The following is a 16,898-nucleotide window of genomic DNA, read 5'->3' on the forward strand; positions in this document are numbered from 1 at the left end:
ATGCCAATTATCTTTCAATAAAACTGGAAAAATTAATTACATGAGATTACATTTGTGGCTCATATTATATATTTCTATTTATTGCTGCTCTATGAAGTGCTTTATAACACATTAGTAAAAGTTTAATAGCTTATGGTTACACTGAATCAAAAATCTCAGGCTTTCAGAAAGCAGTCAGCAACAGCCTTAAGAGGTTTGGGTTCCTCTAGTTCCAATTACATAAATAATTGGGATATATTTTGAGCTGAAACCTAAAGTAAAAAACCATGTCCTATGAAACTGAATCTGACAGCTCATGGTTCTTTAGAGTTCCTTCTCTACTCATAGAGTAATTAGGATTTCTTTAAGAAAATCAGACAGCCATCAATCTAACATGAGATATCAAGCTGAAACATGAGACGGCTCTCTCACCTTCTTTGTCCTCTCATTTCACTGGCTTGACACACGCCTGCAATATGTACTACAGACGCCCTCTTACTGGTCCTCTAGCCTGAAACCTGAGGCTTTGATTTCCTTCCCACTGCTGTATCTGCAGTACCAAGCAGTGGGGAGAATAGAGGGAAGAAAAAAGGAATGTGAATTTATGACAAGTTTGGGGACCACAGGACCGGAAAAGGTCAGTTTTCATTCCAATCCCAAAGAAAGGCAATGACAAAGAATGTTCCAACTACGACACAATTGAACTCATCTCACACACTAGCAAAGCAATGTTCAAAATTCTCCAACCTAGGCTCCAACATTACGTGAACTGAGAACTTCCAGATTTTCCAGCTGGATTTAAAAAAGGCAGAGGAACCAGAGATCAAATTGCCAACATTCACTGGATCATACAAAAAGCAAGAGAATTCCAGAAAAACATCTACTTCTGCTTTATTGACTATGCCAAAGCCTTTGACTGTGTGGATCACAACAAACTGGAAAATTCTTAAAGAGATGGGAATACCAGATCACCTTACCTGCCTCCTAAGAAATCTGTATGCAGGTCAACAAGCAACAGTTAGAACCAGACATGGAACAATGTCTGGTTTCCCAGTTCCAAACTGGGAAAGGAGTATGTCAAGACTGTACACTGTCACCTTACTTTATTTAACTTACATCCAGAGTACATCAAGCAAAATGTCAGTCTGGATGAAGCATAAGATGGAATCAAGATTGCTGGGAAAAATATCAACAACCTCAGATATGCAGATGAAAACCACCCTTATGGCAGAAAGCAAAGAAGAACTAAAGAGCCTCTTGATGAAAGTGAAAGAGAAGATTGAAAAATCTGGCTTAAAACTCAACATTCAAAAAACTAAGATCATGGCATCCAGTCCCATCACTTCATGGCAAATAGATGGGGAAACAATGGAAACAGTCAGAGACTTTATTTTCTTGGGCTCCAAAATTACTGTGGATGGGGACTGCAGCCATGAAATTAAAAGATGCCTGCTCCTTGGAAGAAAAACTATGATCAACCTAGACAGCATATTAAAAAGCAGAGGCATTACTTTGCTGACAAAGGTCTGTCTAGTCAAAGCTATGGTTTTTCCAGTACTCATGTATGGATATGAGAGTTGGACTATACAGAAAGCTGAGCACCAAAGAATTGATGCTTTTGAACTGTGGGGTTGGAAAAGACTCTTGAGGGTCCCTTGGACTTCAAGGAGATCAAACTAGTCAATCCTAAAAGAAATCAATCCTGAATATTAATTGGAAGGACTGATATTGAAGCTCCAATACTTTGGCTACCTGATGCGAATAACTGATTCACTGGAAAAGACCCTGGTACTGGGAAAGATTGTAGGCGGGAGGAGAAGGGGATGACAGAGGATGAGATGGTTGGATGGCATTACCGACTTGGAGTTTGAGCAAGCTCTGGGAGTTAGTGATGGACTGGAAAGCCTGGTGTGCTACAGTCCATGGGATCACAAAAAGTTGGACACAACTGAGTGACTCAACTGGGGACCACAGTTCCTTGGTCAGAGATAAGATCCCCTCTTTCAGAGATTTAGACACCTGCCTACTGCCTCCATCTTTACCAACACTTGGGAATTGTCTGGGTTGGAGCAGAGAGAATAGGAAAACACAAGGCAAAAAAAAAGAAAAAGAAAAATCAAGGTGTTTCCTCCCTTTCTAACTCACAGAAGTCCTCTTTCTAGGTCTCAGATCTGAAAGAGAAGACTTTTCTGAAAATTTTTCTGTCCATATCTGATGCATTCTTCAGGGTGTAAATTTGCTTTTGATCTGAGCTGAGTAATACTGAAGAGAGGGAAGAAAAGCAGCAACACTATTGGCTTGGTGATCTTTGGAATTCTGGACACTTTCCCTAATTGATGTGCTAGTCCCTCATTTTCAGCATCCTCAGCACACACACATTCTGCCAGATTTATAGCTGCATTTAATGGAGACAGGGTGGAGGGTATTTAGTCCATCTTTCCTGGAAGTAGAACGAGTATCCAATTTTAAGACTTTTTTTAAAAACAGACAAAAATTCTATTCTCAGTCAAGTCCCCAAACTTCAAATATGTGTTAGGCGGGAGTTGGAGGATGCAGGTATTAATCATTTGAAGAATAGGTCTAACCACAGAATCAGAAGTTCGCTGTATTCTCCTGAGGAGAAACAGTTAGACTTGTCATGAGAATGACAGAGCCATGTTATTTGAAAACATCTTGAGTTTTACACATTTATACTTAAAGTAAATCTAAAATAAGTCTGTTGTTTAGACAAGATGCATTATGGCTAAGGCTAATCAGGTGGGAATGTAGCAGACTTAAATAAAACAAAACAAAATTCCCTCATTTTTGATTAAGTATGTTTTTTCCGGAGCAGAAATATCTGTTGTCATCTGAATAGAATACAGAAGGTAAATTTTTATCTGACATTTAATTTAACTCAGTGTGTATTGAAGATTGGGAGTGGGGGTGAGTAGATTCTGTGCTATCATCTAACCTCGGCCACCCCTCACTTGTATATCTTGAACCGTCAGAATTCTGCCTTTTCAGTCCAAATCTTAGACCAAAACCCTTTTTTTCATAACTAATAAGCACTATGTGTCCTACATTCTGTAAAAACTTTTTGTTTGTAGATTTATATTTTAAAGGAGGACTACTTTCTAAGTAATTAACAGCTTGGAAGCTACAGGTCTATGACCTCAAAAATGCTAGTTGTGATCTTGACTTTTGACCCAGTTTTCAAATAGGAACATGTTGGCGACAACGTAAAGCCCAGCCAGCACTGGTTTAAACACTCAAGAGTTTGTCCAGGTCACAGCAATAATATACCTAGGGCTCAATATACTCTCCTACAGTATCAGCTCAGCTCAGCTCAGTCGCTCAGTCGTGTCCGACTCTCCGCGACCCCATGAATCACAGCACGCCAGGCATCCCTGTCCATCACCAACTCTCGGAGTTCACCCAAACTCATGTCCACAGAGTCGGTGATGCCATCCAGCCATCTCATTCTCTGTCGTCCCCTTCTCTTCCCACCCCCAACCTTTCCTAGCATCAGAGTTTTCTCCAGTGAGTCAACTCATCGCATGAGGTGGCCAAAGTATTGAAGTTCCAGCTTTAGCATCAGTCCTTCCAATGAACACCCAGGATTGATCTCCTTTAGAATGGACTGGCTGGATCTCCTTGCAGTCCAAGGGACTCTCAAGAGTCTTCTCCATCACCACAGTTCAAAAGCATCAATTCTTCGGTGATCAGCTTTCTTCACAGTCCAACTCTCACATCCATACATGACCATGGGAAAAACCATAGCCTTGACTAGATGGACCTTTGTTGGCAAAGTAATGTCTCTGCTTTTTAATATATTAACAAGGTTGGTCATAACTTTCCTTCCAAGGAGTAAGCGTCTTTTAATTTCATGGCTGCAATCAGCATCTGCATTGATTTTGGAGCCCAAAAAAATAAAGTCTGACACTGTTTCCACTGTTTTTCCATCTATTTCCCATGAAGTGATGGCACCAGATGCCATGATCTTTGTTTTCTGAATGTTGAGCTTCAAGCCAACCTTTTCACTCTCCTCTTTCACTTTCATCAAGAGGCTTTTGAGTTCCTCTTCACTAAAAGAAACATAAATAATCTTCTTATGCTTCATTCCCCCATTGTTGGACATCTTTTTGTTTCCAGTTAAATTATTCTATCAAAAACATGTGAAAAGATGCTTAATATCATAACAAAGCAACTTCATGTCTGTATGTTTACTAGTGGTTTCATTTCCAAGGATAGATTCCCAGAGGTAAGGTTGCTGAGTCTCAGGATGTGAGCATTTTACATTTTAATGCTTGAAAGTTTCCAAAATAATTTTAATAATCCAGATTCTCACCAACAGTATAGAATGCCACTTTTCCTCACATTCTCACCATTACCAGATGTTACCAATATTTTAACTTATAATGGTGGATAGATAGAGAAGGTGGCAGCAGAGGATGAGATGGTTGGGTAGCATCACTAACTCAATGGACATGAATTTGAGCAAACTCTGGGATACAGTGGCGAATAGAAGAGCCTGGCATGTTACAGTCCACGGGGCCGCAAAGAGTCAGACACGACTTAGCAACTGAACAACAGGAAGGAAGACAATGAGTGATTTACTTTTTATCATTGTCTAGTTTCATGTCTTAGAGCATTATTGATGTTGAGCATCTTTTTGCCTGCTTATTGGAAGTTTGTCTCTCTTCTGTGAATAGTCTAGTATTTATATTTATTTGTGTCTCATCAATATAAAGGAGTATAATAACCCTTTTGTTGTCATACAAATTGCAAGTATTTTCCCTCTAGTTCATTGTTTGTCCTTTAAATTGGTCAGTGATGTCTGGAAAACTCATACTCACCTACAAAACAGCTCACATATCACTTTCTCTGTCAAGCTTCCCCTGGTTTTCCTGGAAGAATTAGTCACTCCTTCCACAATATACCCATAATATTTTGCCCACATCCCTGTGTGCTGAGTTATAACTAAAGATTTTTTCCTCCTGATCAAGAAAGAATATTAAATTCAAGTCAAAGAAACTAGCATTATAACAGATATCTTTGAATCTGCTTTCGTTTTTCTAAAAGTAGATCATTCACAAGCTTCAAAGTTTTCTTTTTATCTATCATCAGTATTATCATACCATCTTTCATTTTAGAGAATCCTAGCTCTACTTCTCAACTGTCTCCGCATGAAAACTCTTCTTTTCTTCTGCCTGTTTTCATTCATAAGGGTTGCCTTCAAAACCCTGAGAGGATGCCAGCATTGCTGTTGCTCTCTGTTCCAGGTATCGATTGCTGTGTGACAAACCACTACACGTTCTGAAGACCTAAAATGACAATTATTTATTTTGCTCACAATTAATTCTCAGGCTGGGCTAAGTGGGTAATACTTGTCCCCACTCTGTACAGGTCAGGTTGGAAGTCCAACCAGGTCTGGAGAATCAATATCCAGATGGCTCACTCACATGACTGGCTAGCCAGAGCTGCTGCTGGGACACTCAGTTCGTCTCCACATAGGCCGCTCTATAATGCTCCTTGACTTACTCAATAGGTTAGGTTCCAGGAGTGACTACTTGGAATTACAGGAAGTAAAAGTAAAAGTCTCTTGAGACTGGACTGGAAACTGGCACCACAGCATCATCATCTATGCTACGTTCATTTGCTCAAAGCAGCCAGAGTCTGCCCAGTTTTAAGGGAATGAACTTAGACCCCACTTCTCAGTGGGAAGAGTGCCAAAGACATCATGGTCACCTTTAATCTACCATATCTTCCCAAATATTGGGTCCTTCCAGGGTTGTCAAATTGGTATTTACTATAACTGAGCCCTGCTCTGTTCCCTGCAGAAGTGTGGAAAAAGCTTTAATTCCTTCTGACTCTGTGTCACTTGGTGTCCCAGCCACAGAGAAATATGATGAGTGTTTCATATTTCCCATGGGCCCTTCAGCTTCTGCCAAGGAGCCCAACCTTGACTGCTTACCAAGACATGGGTAAGATAGAGGGTATCCTTGCCACATTTTTTACTCTTCAGTCTCTGTGATGACAAAAATGTCTCCTTATAGAACTCCTTCCCCTCGAGTAAATCAACTCGAATCAACACTTCATTAAGCATGGACATATGCTATAGACAAACCAGTTTGGGCTGCTTAGCCCAAATCTTAATGTGCCTTTACTTCATGTCTGAGAAGCCTATTGGCATGGACTCTTTAACCTCTTAAGCCAACTTATCTCATAAAAACAATATTTTATAAGATTGCCTATGGCACTTTCAAAATCTAAAGAATGCTATCTAAATTCCATTTCACCCCACAGCTCCATACTGGAATTGAATGTCTGGGGAAAGAAATACCCTGTACACTACTAGGAAAGTGCTATGTCAGCCAGGGAGAATCACTAGGAAGTTTTGCTGGTTCTTCTTTGTGAGAATACTATTTTTGTTTTTTAAATGGAAAAGCCCTCTATTCTCAAAAGCCTAAAAGAGAAATAATACTGCCCACTAGTTCCCACTCCCCCAAGAACCCTGCACTGTTTCCGAATTGTTTCCATGACCTTCGTCAAAATGATCAGCAAACTATGACAGGTACTTTACATGTAGAGAACACTGCGACACAGATTCCTCTGAACCACAGATCAGTTAAGTGCCGGAATTTGGAAGGTGACAATTTCACCTCTCTCAAGATTCCAAATCAATTGAGAAACAGACATCTAAATCCATACATATGGATCAAAATATCTTCTGTTGTTACTGGCAAAGCTGGACTGGAGGACAGGTTTGATTTGACTTTCTAATTTTTTTCTTTAAAACCTAGTCCTTGAAACTTGCCTCTGGAGAGAACTGGGACTGAAGTATAGACACGGATTTGGCTGCTCTATGTAGGCCAGACTGGCCTGTTCTGCCATGTCGGGACATCTGGCCAAATCAGCAGAAAGAATAGAGAACCTGCAGCCACAGGCAGTCATGGTCTGCAGAGAGAGCCCTTGAGGCTGGCTTCCCCATGCTGGACACTCCCTAGTCTCACCAACCGGTAACACAGTGCCCCTCACTCCTATAGGAAGGGAAGATATGGCTGAAAGCATCTTTTCCAACATTTCTGAGAGAGAAGAATTTCCTAACTTGTGGGTCTTACAGGAAAACAGAAAGGAGAGAAAATAAGTCTCCTATATGAAGTAAACAGTTAGGATAAATCATTGCTATGACACAGATCTTGTAAAATATGTTAGTCCTTGTCCAACCCTGTCCTAAAGCATTCTATCACATTCACAAAACACATGCTATAAAATTTTTTCAACATGTAAATATATATAATTCAAGTCACATAGTCTGACAATTAAAATATATGATTAAAGATCATCATGAACAAAGTGAAATGATAATCTACAGAATGGGAGAAAATATATGCAAATCCTATAATGAGGATTTTATAGGAATTTATATCCAGAATATGCAAAGAATTCTTATAACTCAATAACAAAAAACAAACACCCCAATTAAAAAGTGGGCAAAGATATTTCTCCAAAGAAGGTATATAATTGTCCAGTAAGCACATGAAAAGATGTTTAACATCATTAGTCATTAGAGAAATACAAATCAAAACAACCCTGAGATACTACTTCATCAATAGGATGACTATAATTAAACACACTCAAATACACACACAGAAAATAACAAGTTTAGCAATGACGTGAAGAAACTGGAACACATTTTACATTGCTGGTGGGAATGTAATATGGTGCAGCCACTGTGAAAAATATTTTGGTGTTTTCTCAAAGAGTTAGCATAGAAAAGCCCAATGACCAAGCAATGCCACTCCAAAAGAACTGAAAGCAGGTATTCAAACAGATACTTGTACACCACTGTTCACTGTAGCATTATTTACAACATCTGGAAAGTGGAAATAACCCAAGTGTCCATGGTCAGATGAATGAATAAATAAAATGTGGCATATCCATATATTTAAATATTATTCATTCATAAAAAGGAATGAAATTCTGATACCTGCTACAACGTGAATGAATCTTGAAAACATTACATGGCAAATGAAATAAGCCAGACACAAAGGGATAAATATTATATGATTCTATTTACATGAAATACCTGAAATAGACAAATTCTTAAGGGCAGAAAGTAGATTAGAGAGATTAACCAGGGAAGGGAGTGGGAATCTTTGCTTAATAGGTACAGAGTTTCTGTTTGGGGTGATGAAAACTCGGGTGGGAAGTTGATAGCTGTAATGAGTGCACGACATTGTGAACACAATTAATGCCACTGAATCATACATTTAAATATAGTTGACGGATGAATGGATAAAGATGTGGTATATATACCCCACGAATATTACTTAGCCATTAGAAAGAACAAAATTGGGTCATCTGTGGAGACATGGATAGACGTGGATGTCTTACAGAGTGAAGTCAGTCGCATATATGTGGAATGTAGAAAAATGGTCCAGATGAACCTATCTGCAGGGCAGGAAAAGAGACACAGACCTAGGGAACAAATGGGTGGACGCGGTGGGGAGGGAGGGGGAGGCGGGATGAATTGGGAGATTGGGACTGACATATATGCAGTACCGTGTAGTAAAATAGCCAGCTAGTGAGAACCTGCTGTATAGCACAGGGATCTCAGCTCTGCGTTTTCTGACGACCTACACTGGTGTGCTAGGGGTGGGGACAGTGGGAGGGAGGGCCAGGGGGAAGGGATATACGTATACTTAAAGCCGATTCCTCTGCTGTACAGCAGAAAACAACACAATATTATAAAGCACCTATACCCCAATAAAAAAATAATAAATAAATAAATGCATGTAGGACTTACTACCTTTTGTCTTCTAATTATGATAGTGTTGCCTTATTTCTTTTACTAAACTATAAGTTTTTTAAATGTCTTTATGTTTCATTTTCTCTTTTCATCCATGCTAAATACATCATAGGTCCTTGATGAGTATGTGATAAATTTTTAAAAAATGAAAAAAATGGTTGAAATTGCAAATTCATATATTTACCACAAAAAATTTTTTTAATGATTCATTCACACTAAATATGAATTTACATATTTTATCTGTTTATAGGAGAAGAATCACACTATTGCTTATTTAAGAAATGAGTTTTAGTAGGACTACTACTAATAATATATTTTAACTAAGTAAAGAAAAACAGGACAAAAATAAACATTCACTGGGTCAGAGATGAAGTTAGAATCAGGAAGTCAATAGATTTATGAGTCAAGTCAGACGTGAACTTTTTAGTATTTTGTATTTTAAAGGGTCTTGCCTCACTGAATGCTAATATCATATATTGAAAACTAATATAGGAGCCAGAGTCCAGAGGTTTTCTTGGCTCTTATAGTTGTCGCTGGGCTTTCCTGGTGGCTCAGATGGTAAAGAATCCACCTGCCAATGCAGGAGACGTGGGTTCGATCCCTGGGTCAGGAAGATGCCCTGGAGAAGGAAATGGCAACCCACTCCAGTATCCTTCCCTGGGAAATCTGACAGACAGAGGAGCCTAGTGGGCTACAGTCCATGGGATCACAAAAGAGTTAGACATGACTTAGCCACTAAACAACAACATAGTTGTAATTCCTTTGCACAGTAGCAATGCAGTTAGTAGTAAGACAGATGATAAGGGGCAGAATGTTTTCAGAAACATTCCTACAGCATTTCTGACCCTTCTTTCCTCCTTGAACCACCTGAGGATGTGGTGCTGACAGGGGCCACAGACAGATCTTTGTTACCTGCTTACATTTCGCTCTTCCCTTTCCTGAATTCCTGCTTTCTCATTAAAATAATAATCGAGTGTGGTTTGAGAATCTAGACGCCTTTAGGGAATGAATGTTTTCTCCACATGTTTATGCTTTCCCCCACTGAAAATAGGGAAATATTTCTCTCTGAACACTCCATAGAAATGGTTAAGTACTCTGTTGAAAGGAAAATAAGGTCTCTGGGGTATAGACATTACCAACATTAGAAACACTCTAACAAACTCTGTGTCACCAGAATTTTTCCCTTTAGTATAAATTATTAGGATTTGAGACAATTTTAATGGAAGGCAGAAAATAGCTTCCCCATAAAATTAAATATCCAAATTTCTCTGATGTATTAATTATCAACAGAATAATTATACCACTTTTTCTTTTCAAAGCAGCAAGCACTTCTGTAAATCATTGCATTCCCCCTCCGCCAGATTTCCTTTGTAGGTGTTTGAAGGTACCAATCAATATCATAATTTTTCAAATAAAGAACCTGAGACCAGAAAGGCTAACTATTTTGTCCAAAGCAGAGTGGACTCAGCACAGAACTCCTACACTCTCCCAAAACTCCTAATAATACATTCTTCTTTATAATTAGAACTAATCTCAGGGCCCTGTGCATAGGGAAAACACTGGAGTGAACATTAAATATTAAATATTATTGGCTTATCGAACTGCTAATGTTCCTATCATTCAAAGAGCTCACATTAAAAATAGTACAACAATTTCCTGCTACAGGTTAAGATTGTACCTACCTTAACAACATAATAACTGGTAAATTAAGTTACTCCAGCTATTTACAATATGGAATTCACATGCCTCTTATTTAAAAAGTCTTTTGTCAGCAAATATGAAACAGACTTCAGACTCCTTGATTTTTTTAACCAAGATGATGCTACTACTAAAAATTTCTTGGGGGTAAATGGCTGGTTTGTTGGGTTAGGAGAAGGTACGGGAGGTGGACACTAAGAGGTCATGGCTAGAGATCTGCATGAAGTCAAAAGGTCTTTCTACTTAAGACCTCATGTTCTTAGAGCCACAGGCAGAGAGGGAGAATGGTTCCACTATTCCAATGCACATCAAGACAAGATCCACAATAGATATGAACCTTTGATTCATCCTCTCCCACTCCCAATCATCTTTACAGTTAAAAGCCTAAGGTCCAGAAGACTGGCATTAAAGGACAAGACTTTACAACTGAGAATCACAAGCACCTTCTACACTTGAATCCCATTAATAGAAAACCCTTTTCCAGCTGTGCTCCTGCGTAGATTCAGGCGTGCAAATTTGAGCACAGCTGTTAAGGAGAGACAAACTGCTATGCTTAAGAAAGAATTCTCCCTGGAATTGTAGGTCTGGATGGGAATAGGACTGGGGGAAAAGAGGTAGCCTGAGAGAACCAGACTGTTGGGAGCTTCCCCACCACCCATAGCTAATCAGTGGACCTGAAAGTGCTGGCTGGGCATGGATTGCTAGCAGGACCCGGGGAAGACATACAGTTTCTGGGTTAACTTCAGAAACAGTTGGCAGGTATGTATGAAAGGGCTGGGGACACAGGAGACCTTGAGAAAGTAAACCTCTATGGATGAGCAAGAATTGTAGGGAAGTGTTGAATTTCCACAATTCATAAAAATTGAGCTTTTTCTGTGGCAGCAAAACCTTGAATTGTTAGCCAAACTAAACTAGCTATTGGTGTGTGTGTGCATGCTTAGTTGTTCAGTCATGTTCGACTCTACAACCCCGTGGACTGTAGCCCACCAGGCTCCACTGTCCATGGGATTCTCCAGGCAAGAATACTGGAGTGGGTAGCCATTACCTTCTCCAGGAGATCTTCCCAACCCAGGGATCAAACCAAGGTTTCCTGCATTAGAGGCAGATTCTTTACCATCTGAGCCAATAGGGAAGCAAAATTAGTCTCTTGATCCCTGGTTCAATGACTGCTTACATCAGCATGTGTTTTTTAAGATATACGAAGGACTTCCTGGTCACCAGGGATTTCTACCTTGAAGGACAAGGAGCTATCTACACAGGAGAATAAATTCTGGACTCTAATACCCTCCTGTTCCAGTACTAATTCTTTCTTCAACTTCTCAGTCTGATTTATCCTTTTACTACTGCTGCTGGTACTTTTCAGATGCCTATCAGCTCTGCCTCTAAATCTAGAAAGCAAGTGTAAATTCCAGCCTAGATGTTCAAAGAAGCAAGTAATATTAAAGTACTAATGACACAGAATACCTAGTCATTGTAGACTTCTGAATCCAGCCTCTTTCATTTTAGTAATGACACTCATTTGCCTATGAGGGTTATTACTCACAGGGTTCGCTGCTGCACACGGTTCCATTCTCAGAAGGAGAAACCACTTGGGGTTTAAAGTTTCACCTATTACTGTCTTGAAGTTCTTAACAATTTTATCTTTGGCTGTGTGTTCTGCAAGTAAAGTTCAATGGGGCAACAGAGGAAGTGCTGAGGGATGGGAGCCTCACTCACCATGCGGTCTGTCCCTCCAGAGACAGAAACTCTGTTATCCTGTCTGCTCCCCTGCCCCTGTTCAATGACCTCTGCCCTCTGCCCTGGCAGGTGTCAGGGCACAGCTCAGAAAGGTTGGGGTCAGGTCCACACCCTGTACACTGAACTGGGGCTGAGGTCCAGTGTCTGTGAGGGGCTGCACTGACCCCAACGTATTCTCCAGCCCGAAGGAGCCAGACATTAAATAAAAGATTTTAAAAACACTGTGACAGGCCAAAAAAAAGCTTCTTCCTGCTTTTCACTTTGAGCTGGACCCCACAAACTATATTCCCGTCTCTGATTAGATACCTTATCTGGTAATCTTAAACCAACGTTGTTTTTAGATTTTTAACTAGATAGTCACAACATATACAATAATAACTCTTCATTAAAACCATTCTTTGGTTTCAAGAACTCTTAATAATAAATATAAAATCAGATCTTTTCAATAGTTCAGGAGGGAAAAACCCTCTATATTATTTTTGCCAGCAGGTATCATTAACAATAGAAGTTTGGATCTGTTGTTGTGGTGTGACAGTACATTGCATGAAATGGAAATGATGGAATTTTTTTTCATGGAGGCAGCCAGGAAAAAAGAAAGTACTTATTTATCCACAGTGAAAATATTATCACTACATATTTTCTATCACGTTAGGGATAGTTTAAAAAAAATCTTGTTACTTTTCTCCAGTGTTGGTGTTTGCTCAACTATAGTGTTTTTCCATTATCTATCTGGCATGAAGTTAAAACAGCCATAGGTCACTGACATAGGAGAAGGCAAAGCAACCCACTCCAGTACTCTTGCCTGGAAAATCCCATGGGCGGAGGAACGTGGTGGGCTGCTGTCTATGGGTTCGCACAGAATCGGACACGACTGAAGCGACTTAGCAGCAGCAGCAGCAGTGACATAAGGGAGAATCAAGGGGAAGTGTAAGAAATAGCTTTTAATTTCTTCTTAATTTTGTATCTGCTTCATATCTTAATATCTTACCTTGAGTTTGGCCAAAAGAAGTTCATGATCATGAAGAAGTTTTTTGGTTTCATCTTGATTGCTTCCAATTTCTAGAAGATTGGGCTGTGATTCAGCCAACTGAAGTTGAACCCATTTGCCACACTAAAAATAAAAATGAAATAAAATGCACTTTTAGTTCCCCTTACTCCTTCCCTTTTACCCTTCTCCTTTTCCTTTTCTTTTTTTTTTAAAGCTTCCAGTTACATCGTGAAGAGTTTAACCTTTCTATAGAGATATGTCTTACTTAAATTGAAACGGAACAGTTCTAACATAAATCCATGCCCTGGCTTTTCTTTTTTATATGCATAGGATAAATTCTTTTCTCTTAGCATATTAGATTTAAATTAAAAATTCCCAAATGAGGAACATTTACAATAGGTTATGTATTATTGAATAGTACAAAATTATAGAATAATTCACACAATTTTACATTCTCTTGCTCAAAGAAAAAAAATTCTATAAGAATAGTGATTTGAGCAAGTAAGGTGTGAACTTCACCAAAGGGAAAAAGTTTCATAAACGTAATTTATGCTGATTAGTGTCTTTAACCTTGCTGAATCAATCAGAAAGAATAAACAGCAGATGAAGCAAGTGATTCTTAGTTTATTTCAAAGTTAAAACATAATATTTTTCAAATTTTATTGTTGAATATTCAATAAAGTATGTACAAAAATATCAGTGAAATTAGATGTGTGGCAACTGCCATTTGAATGCGGTCAACTTGTTTTCCACATGAAGGACCCTTTCAGTGTCCTGCCCCAAGATAGAATTCATCATTGCATTTCCTAAGGAATTGCTTTTTTAAGAAGCAATATCGATTCAGCAAGAGGAAGCACTACCGGGCACATGCACTTGGCTAAGTGAATTGCTGAGGAGAAATGAGAAAACTACATGTCTATTCTAGATCATTAGTACCCTGAGACTATTTAGAAACGAGAAGCCCACATAAATCAGACACAAGCACTTCTATTAAGACACACTTTCCATTTTGAACAGCTTGGAGTTTATTTCAAACAGCACAGCAGTGAACTTAGGGAACTGAGAAGGCAGGATGGAGGGAACTTTCTTAAAAACTCTTAAAAACTTAAGAGTTTCCAGTCTAATTTTAGAGGGTATTTTTTTTTCTTACTGTCAATTTAGCCCTGATTCTTTTATCATGTATTCTATATGCATTTTTCCTCATCCTACTCAAATGTTTCACATTTGAGGGAAAGAAAAGTGAATTTAAAAAACAAGAACAGTAAATTTTCCTCTTTTTCCCTTACTGCTGATATTTGCAGTTACTCAGGGCATCATAAAATGACATGCAAGTTACCAATTTTGAAACTTTTGCTTCTGGCTTTTTTCCATGTCCATCCATTGCCTTTGAAAAGAATAGAGGTCAAGGGAATCAGCAGAGGCCCTGTTATTGTGAGACCAAGTCTCAAGAGCCCTGGGCAAGCGGCCTTGGTAGGAACACTTTGCATTCCGTGCTTTCAGTGCTTCTAGACTGAATCATCTTGTTCAATGTCAAGTACTGCTTTCCTGTTTCGAATTTTCACAGTAAGATAAAATTTGCAGCAACTCAGTGAAATTAAACAGGCTTGATTGCCCATGCTTCTTACAAAAGGCCATAAAATTCATTCGGTTAAGCCTGGTGGGGTCTTGAAAGTAATATGCTGGTGAGCACTGATTTATTAAACCCTGAATTCTTGAGGTGATGAGTTGTCTAAATCCAAGCAAAAGGCTTCAGGAATTTTCATAGGATATATTCACAGGGAATAAAATCATGCATACATTCTTCAACCTCATCTTTGCAAATGGGCAAACTGCTTGACATAAAACATGCAGAAACCTTTAAGTCCCAAGTGGCTTCAATTTCCTGTGGTTAAGGGCAAGTTAGACACATGCCCTTCGCATCTTCCCTGGTAGGGTCTTCATTCTCTCACCAGTGGGACAAGGATTTACTAGTGCCTTCACCATGTCAAAACCAGAGCTGCAGAGGGCAAGTGTCCCTGTCTCTTGTTAGGAGTTCCCTGTGCTCCGTCACACTGAAAACAATGCTGCCCCTTATCCGCTGGGACCCTCCTCTTCCCTCCTTCATCACATCCACTCTCAAAAATCACAGACGTTTCACAGGTCCACTGGACTGTTAAGCCTAGCAATCACGAACCTGTGGTCACAAATACTTTGTCTTTAAAAACCAAACTGAAAGTATACGGTAGGGTTTGTTATTGCTTTTCTGAAAAATCAAGCTGCTATAGATGTTTCATGGCTAACTGAAAGAGAAACTCTAGCAACTGGCTGAAACTTAGTAGAGGGTCCTCTCAGTTGCCAATTTAAAGAAGCATTAAGAGGTACTTGCTGGGTTGTTTTCTATATGCTGTGTACTGCTGATTGTGTGGAATGTTTTTTAGGATTATCAGCACAGAGCAAGAAGCCTACAGCCACACAGAAAAAAAGGAAGTTGTCTGCTTACCTTTATGACAGCTATAACGATTTTGGAGTCCCCAGCCTGCACAGCTACTGAACTGACTGTCGTTGTAGAAAACTCCACATCAGGACTCTCTTGGCTGGACATGGTACGTTAGAACCAGAGTTTACGCTTTGGACAGCCTCTGTGCAGATGTGTGGCTGCTGCTCATTTCAGAAGGCAACCACTGGGGTTACTTGGATTCATTCAGGGAAAGAGCCCTGCTCGCACTGATTACTCTGCCAAAAGGAAAGAACAGGAGGTTAAAAATAGACAACCTCATTGAGTTTATCATGAGAGAGAGAGAGGAAAGAACGGGAGAGAATCGCCACACCCCTAGTATGGTAATACTGAGCGCCTGTTATTTTGGCCATTATCTTAAACGCAGAGGGCAGCTTCTAGCTCTCTGCCTATCAGCTGATGTTTGATAGTAAATGGAAAAAGAATTACATCCTGACAACCCAAGATACTTTAGCCATTGAATCTATACAGTGATGGTGAACTTTGAAACCAGCCAGTCATTAACCTGGGTATCAATCTTTTCAAAAAATTTTAAAGTCTTTTTCATGCAAAGCAAACTCCAAAAGATGTACTTTAAAAACAAGTTCTGGTATTTATTCTGGGTCTAAGCCACAAAATTGTTTGAAATACACTTTTGGATTAATCTGCTTTTCTAAAACTGCCTCTTGTCAAATGAAGTTTATGTGAAATGGCCACATTTTTCTCAGAGCCTCGGATTTCTTAGGGACTTTTAAAAATATTTCAATGAGCATTTTTCAACAGATATCCAACATGTCAGGATTTCTTTGCAACTATCTACTCCACTGAAGAGTATTTTCAAGTTCAGATATCATGACTATTAGGAAGTAATACGTTTTTCAATTACTTTTAATTGTAGCAGGGGTATGACTTGTATTTTTGATTAAAGGTTAACATTGTATATATTTTACTACTTTTCTTTTAAAAAGAATAACATTGTACTTAAGATTTGGTTTAATTTCCAACCCTCCCCCCTACCACGCCTGGGGCAGGAAAATTATAGATGGCTTAAATCAGAGCCTAAGATGGACAGATTAATCCTATTGCTAGAAACTCAGTGTGTGTCACAAGTTGTCTGTGGTATTAAACAGCAGCTGTTGGATTCCCTGTCAAGGAACAGCTGAAAATAACACTGAAGCTTAGGTCAGAGGTCAGACGCAAACATATCAGAGATACTGACTCTGGGGCTG

General features: G+C 39.2%; 1 protein-coding gene across 4 annotated transcripts in view; it reads right to left on the reverse strand.

Annotated features, from left to right (window-relative positions):
* The window catches only part of CCDC141 (coiled-coil domain containing 141), a 224,589-nt gene extending 208,646 nt beyond the window's left edge, over nt 1–15,943 (reverse strand). For all 4 annotated transcript variants that reach the window (XM_055397508.2, XM_055397507.2, XM_055397506.2 and 1 more), the window contains exons 1-2: nt 15,676–15,943; nt 13,197–13,319 (exon numbers count right to left, since the gene is read on the reverse strand). In XM_055397508.2, coding sequence (XP_055253483.2) covers nt 13,197–13,319; nt 15,676–15,777 — 225 coding nt within the window. In that variant the 5' untranslated portion in view covers nt 15,778–15,943. The remainder of the gene's footprint in view (nt 1–13,196; nt 13,320–15,675) is intronic.
* Nucleotides 15,944–16,898: the final 955 nt, after the last annotated feature.

The sequence above is a fragment of the Moschus berezovskii genome, chromosome 2 (genome assembly GCF_049115385.1).
Source record: "Moschus berezovskii isolate FMDL1 chromosome 2, NW_MosBer_1.0, whole genome shotgun sequence".
Classification (NCBI taxonomy): Eukaryota; Metazoa; Chordata; class Mammalia; order Artiodactyla; family Moschidae; genus Moschus; species Moschus berezovskii.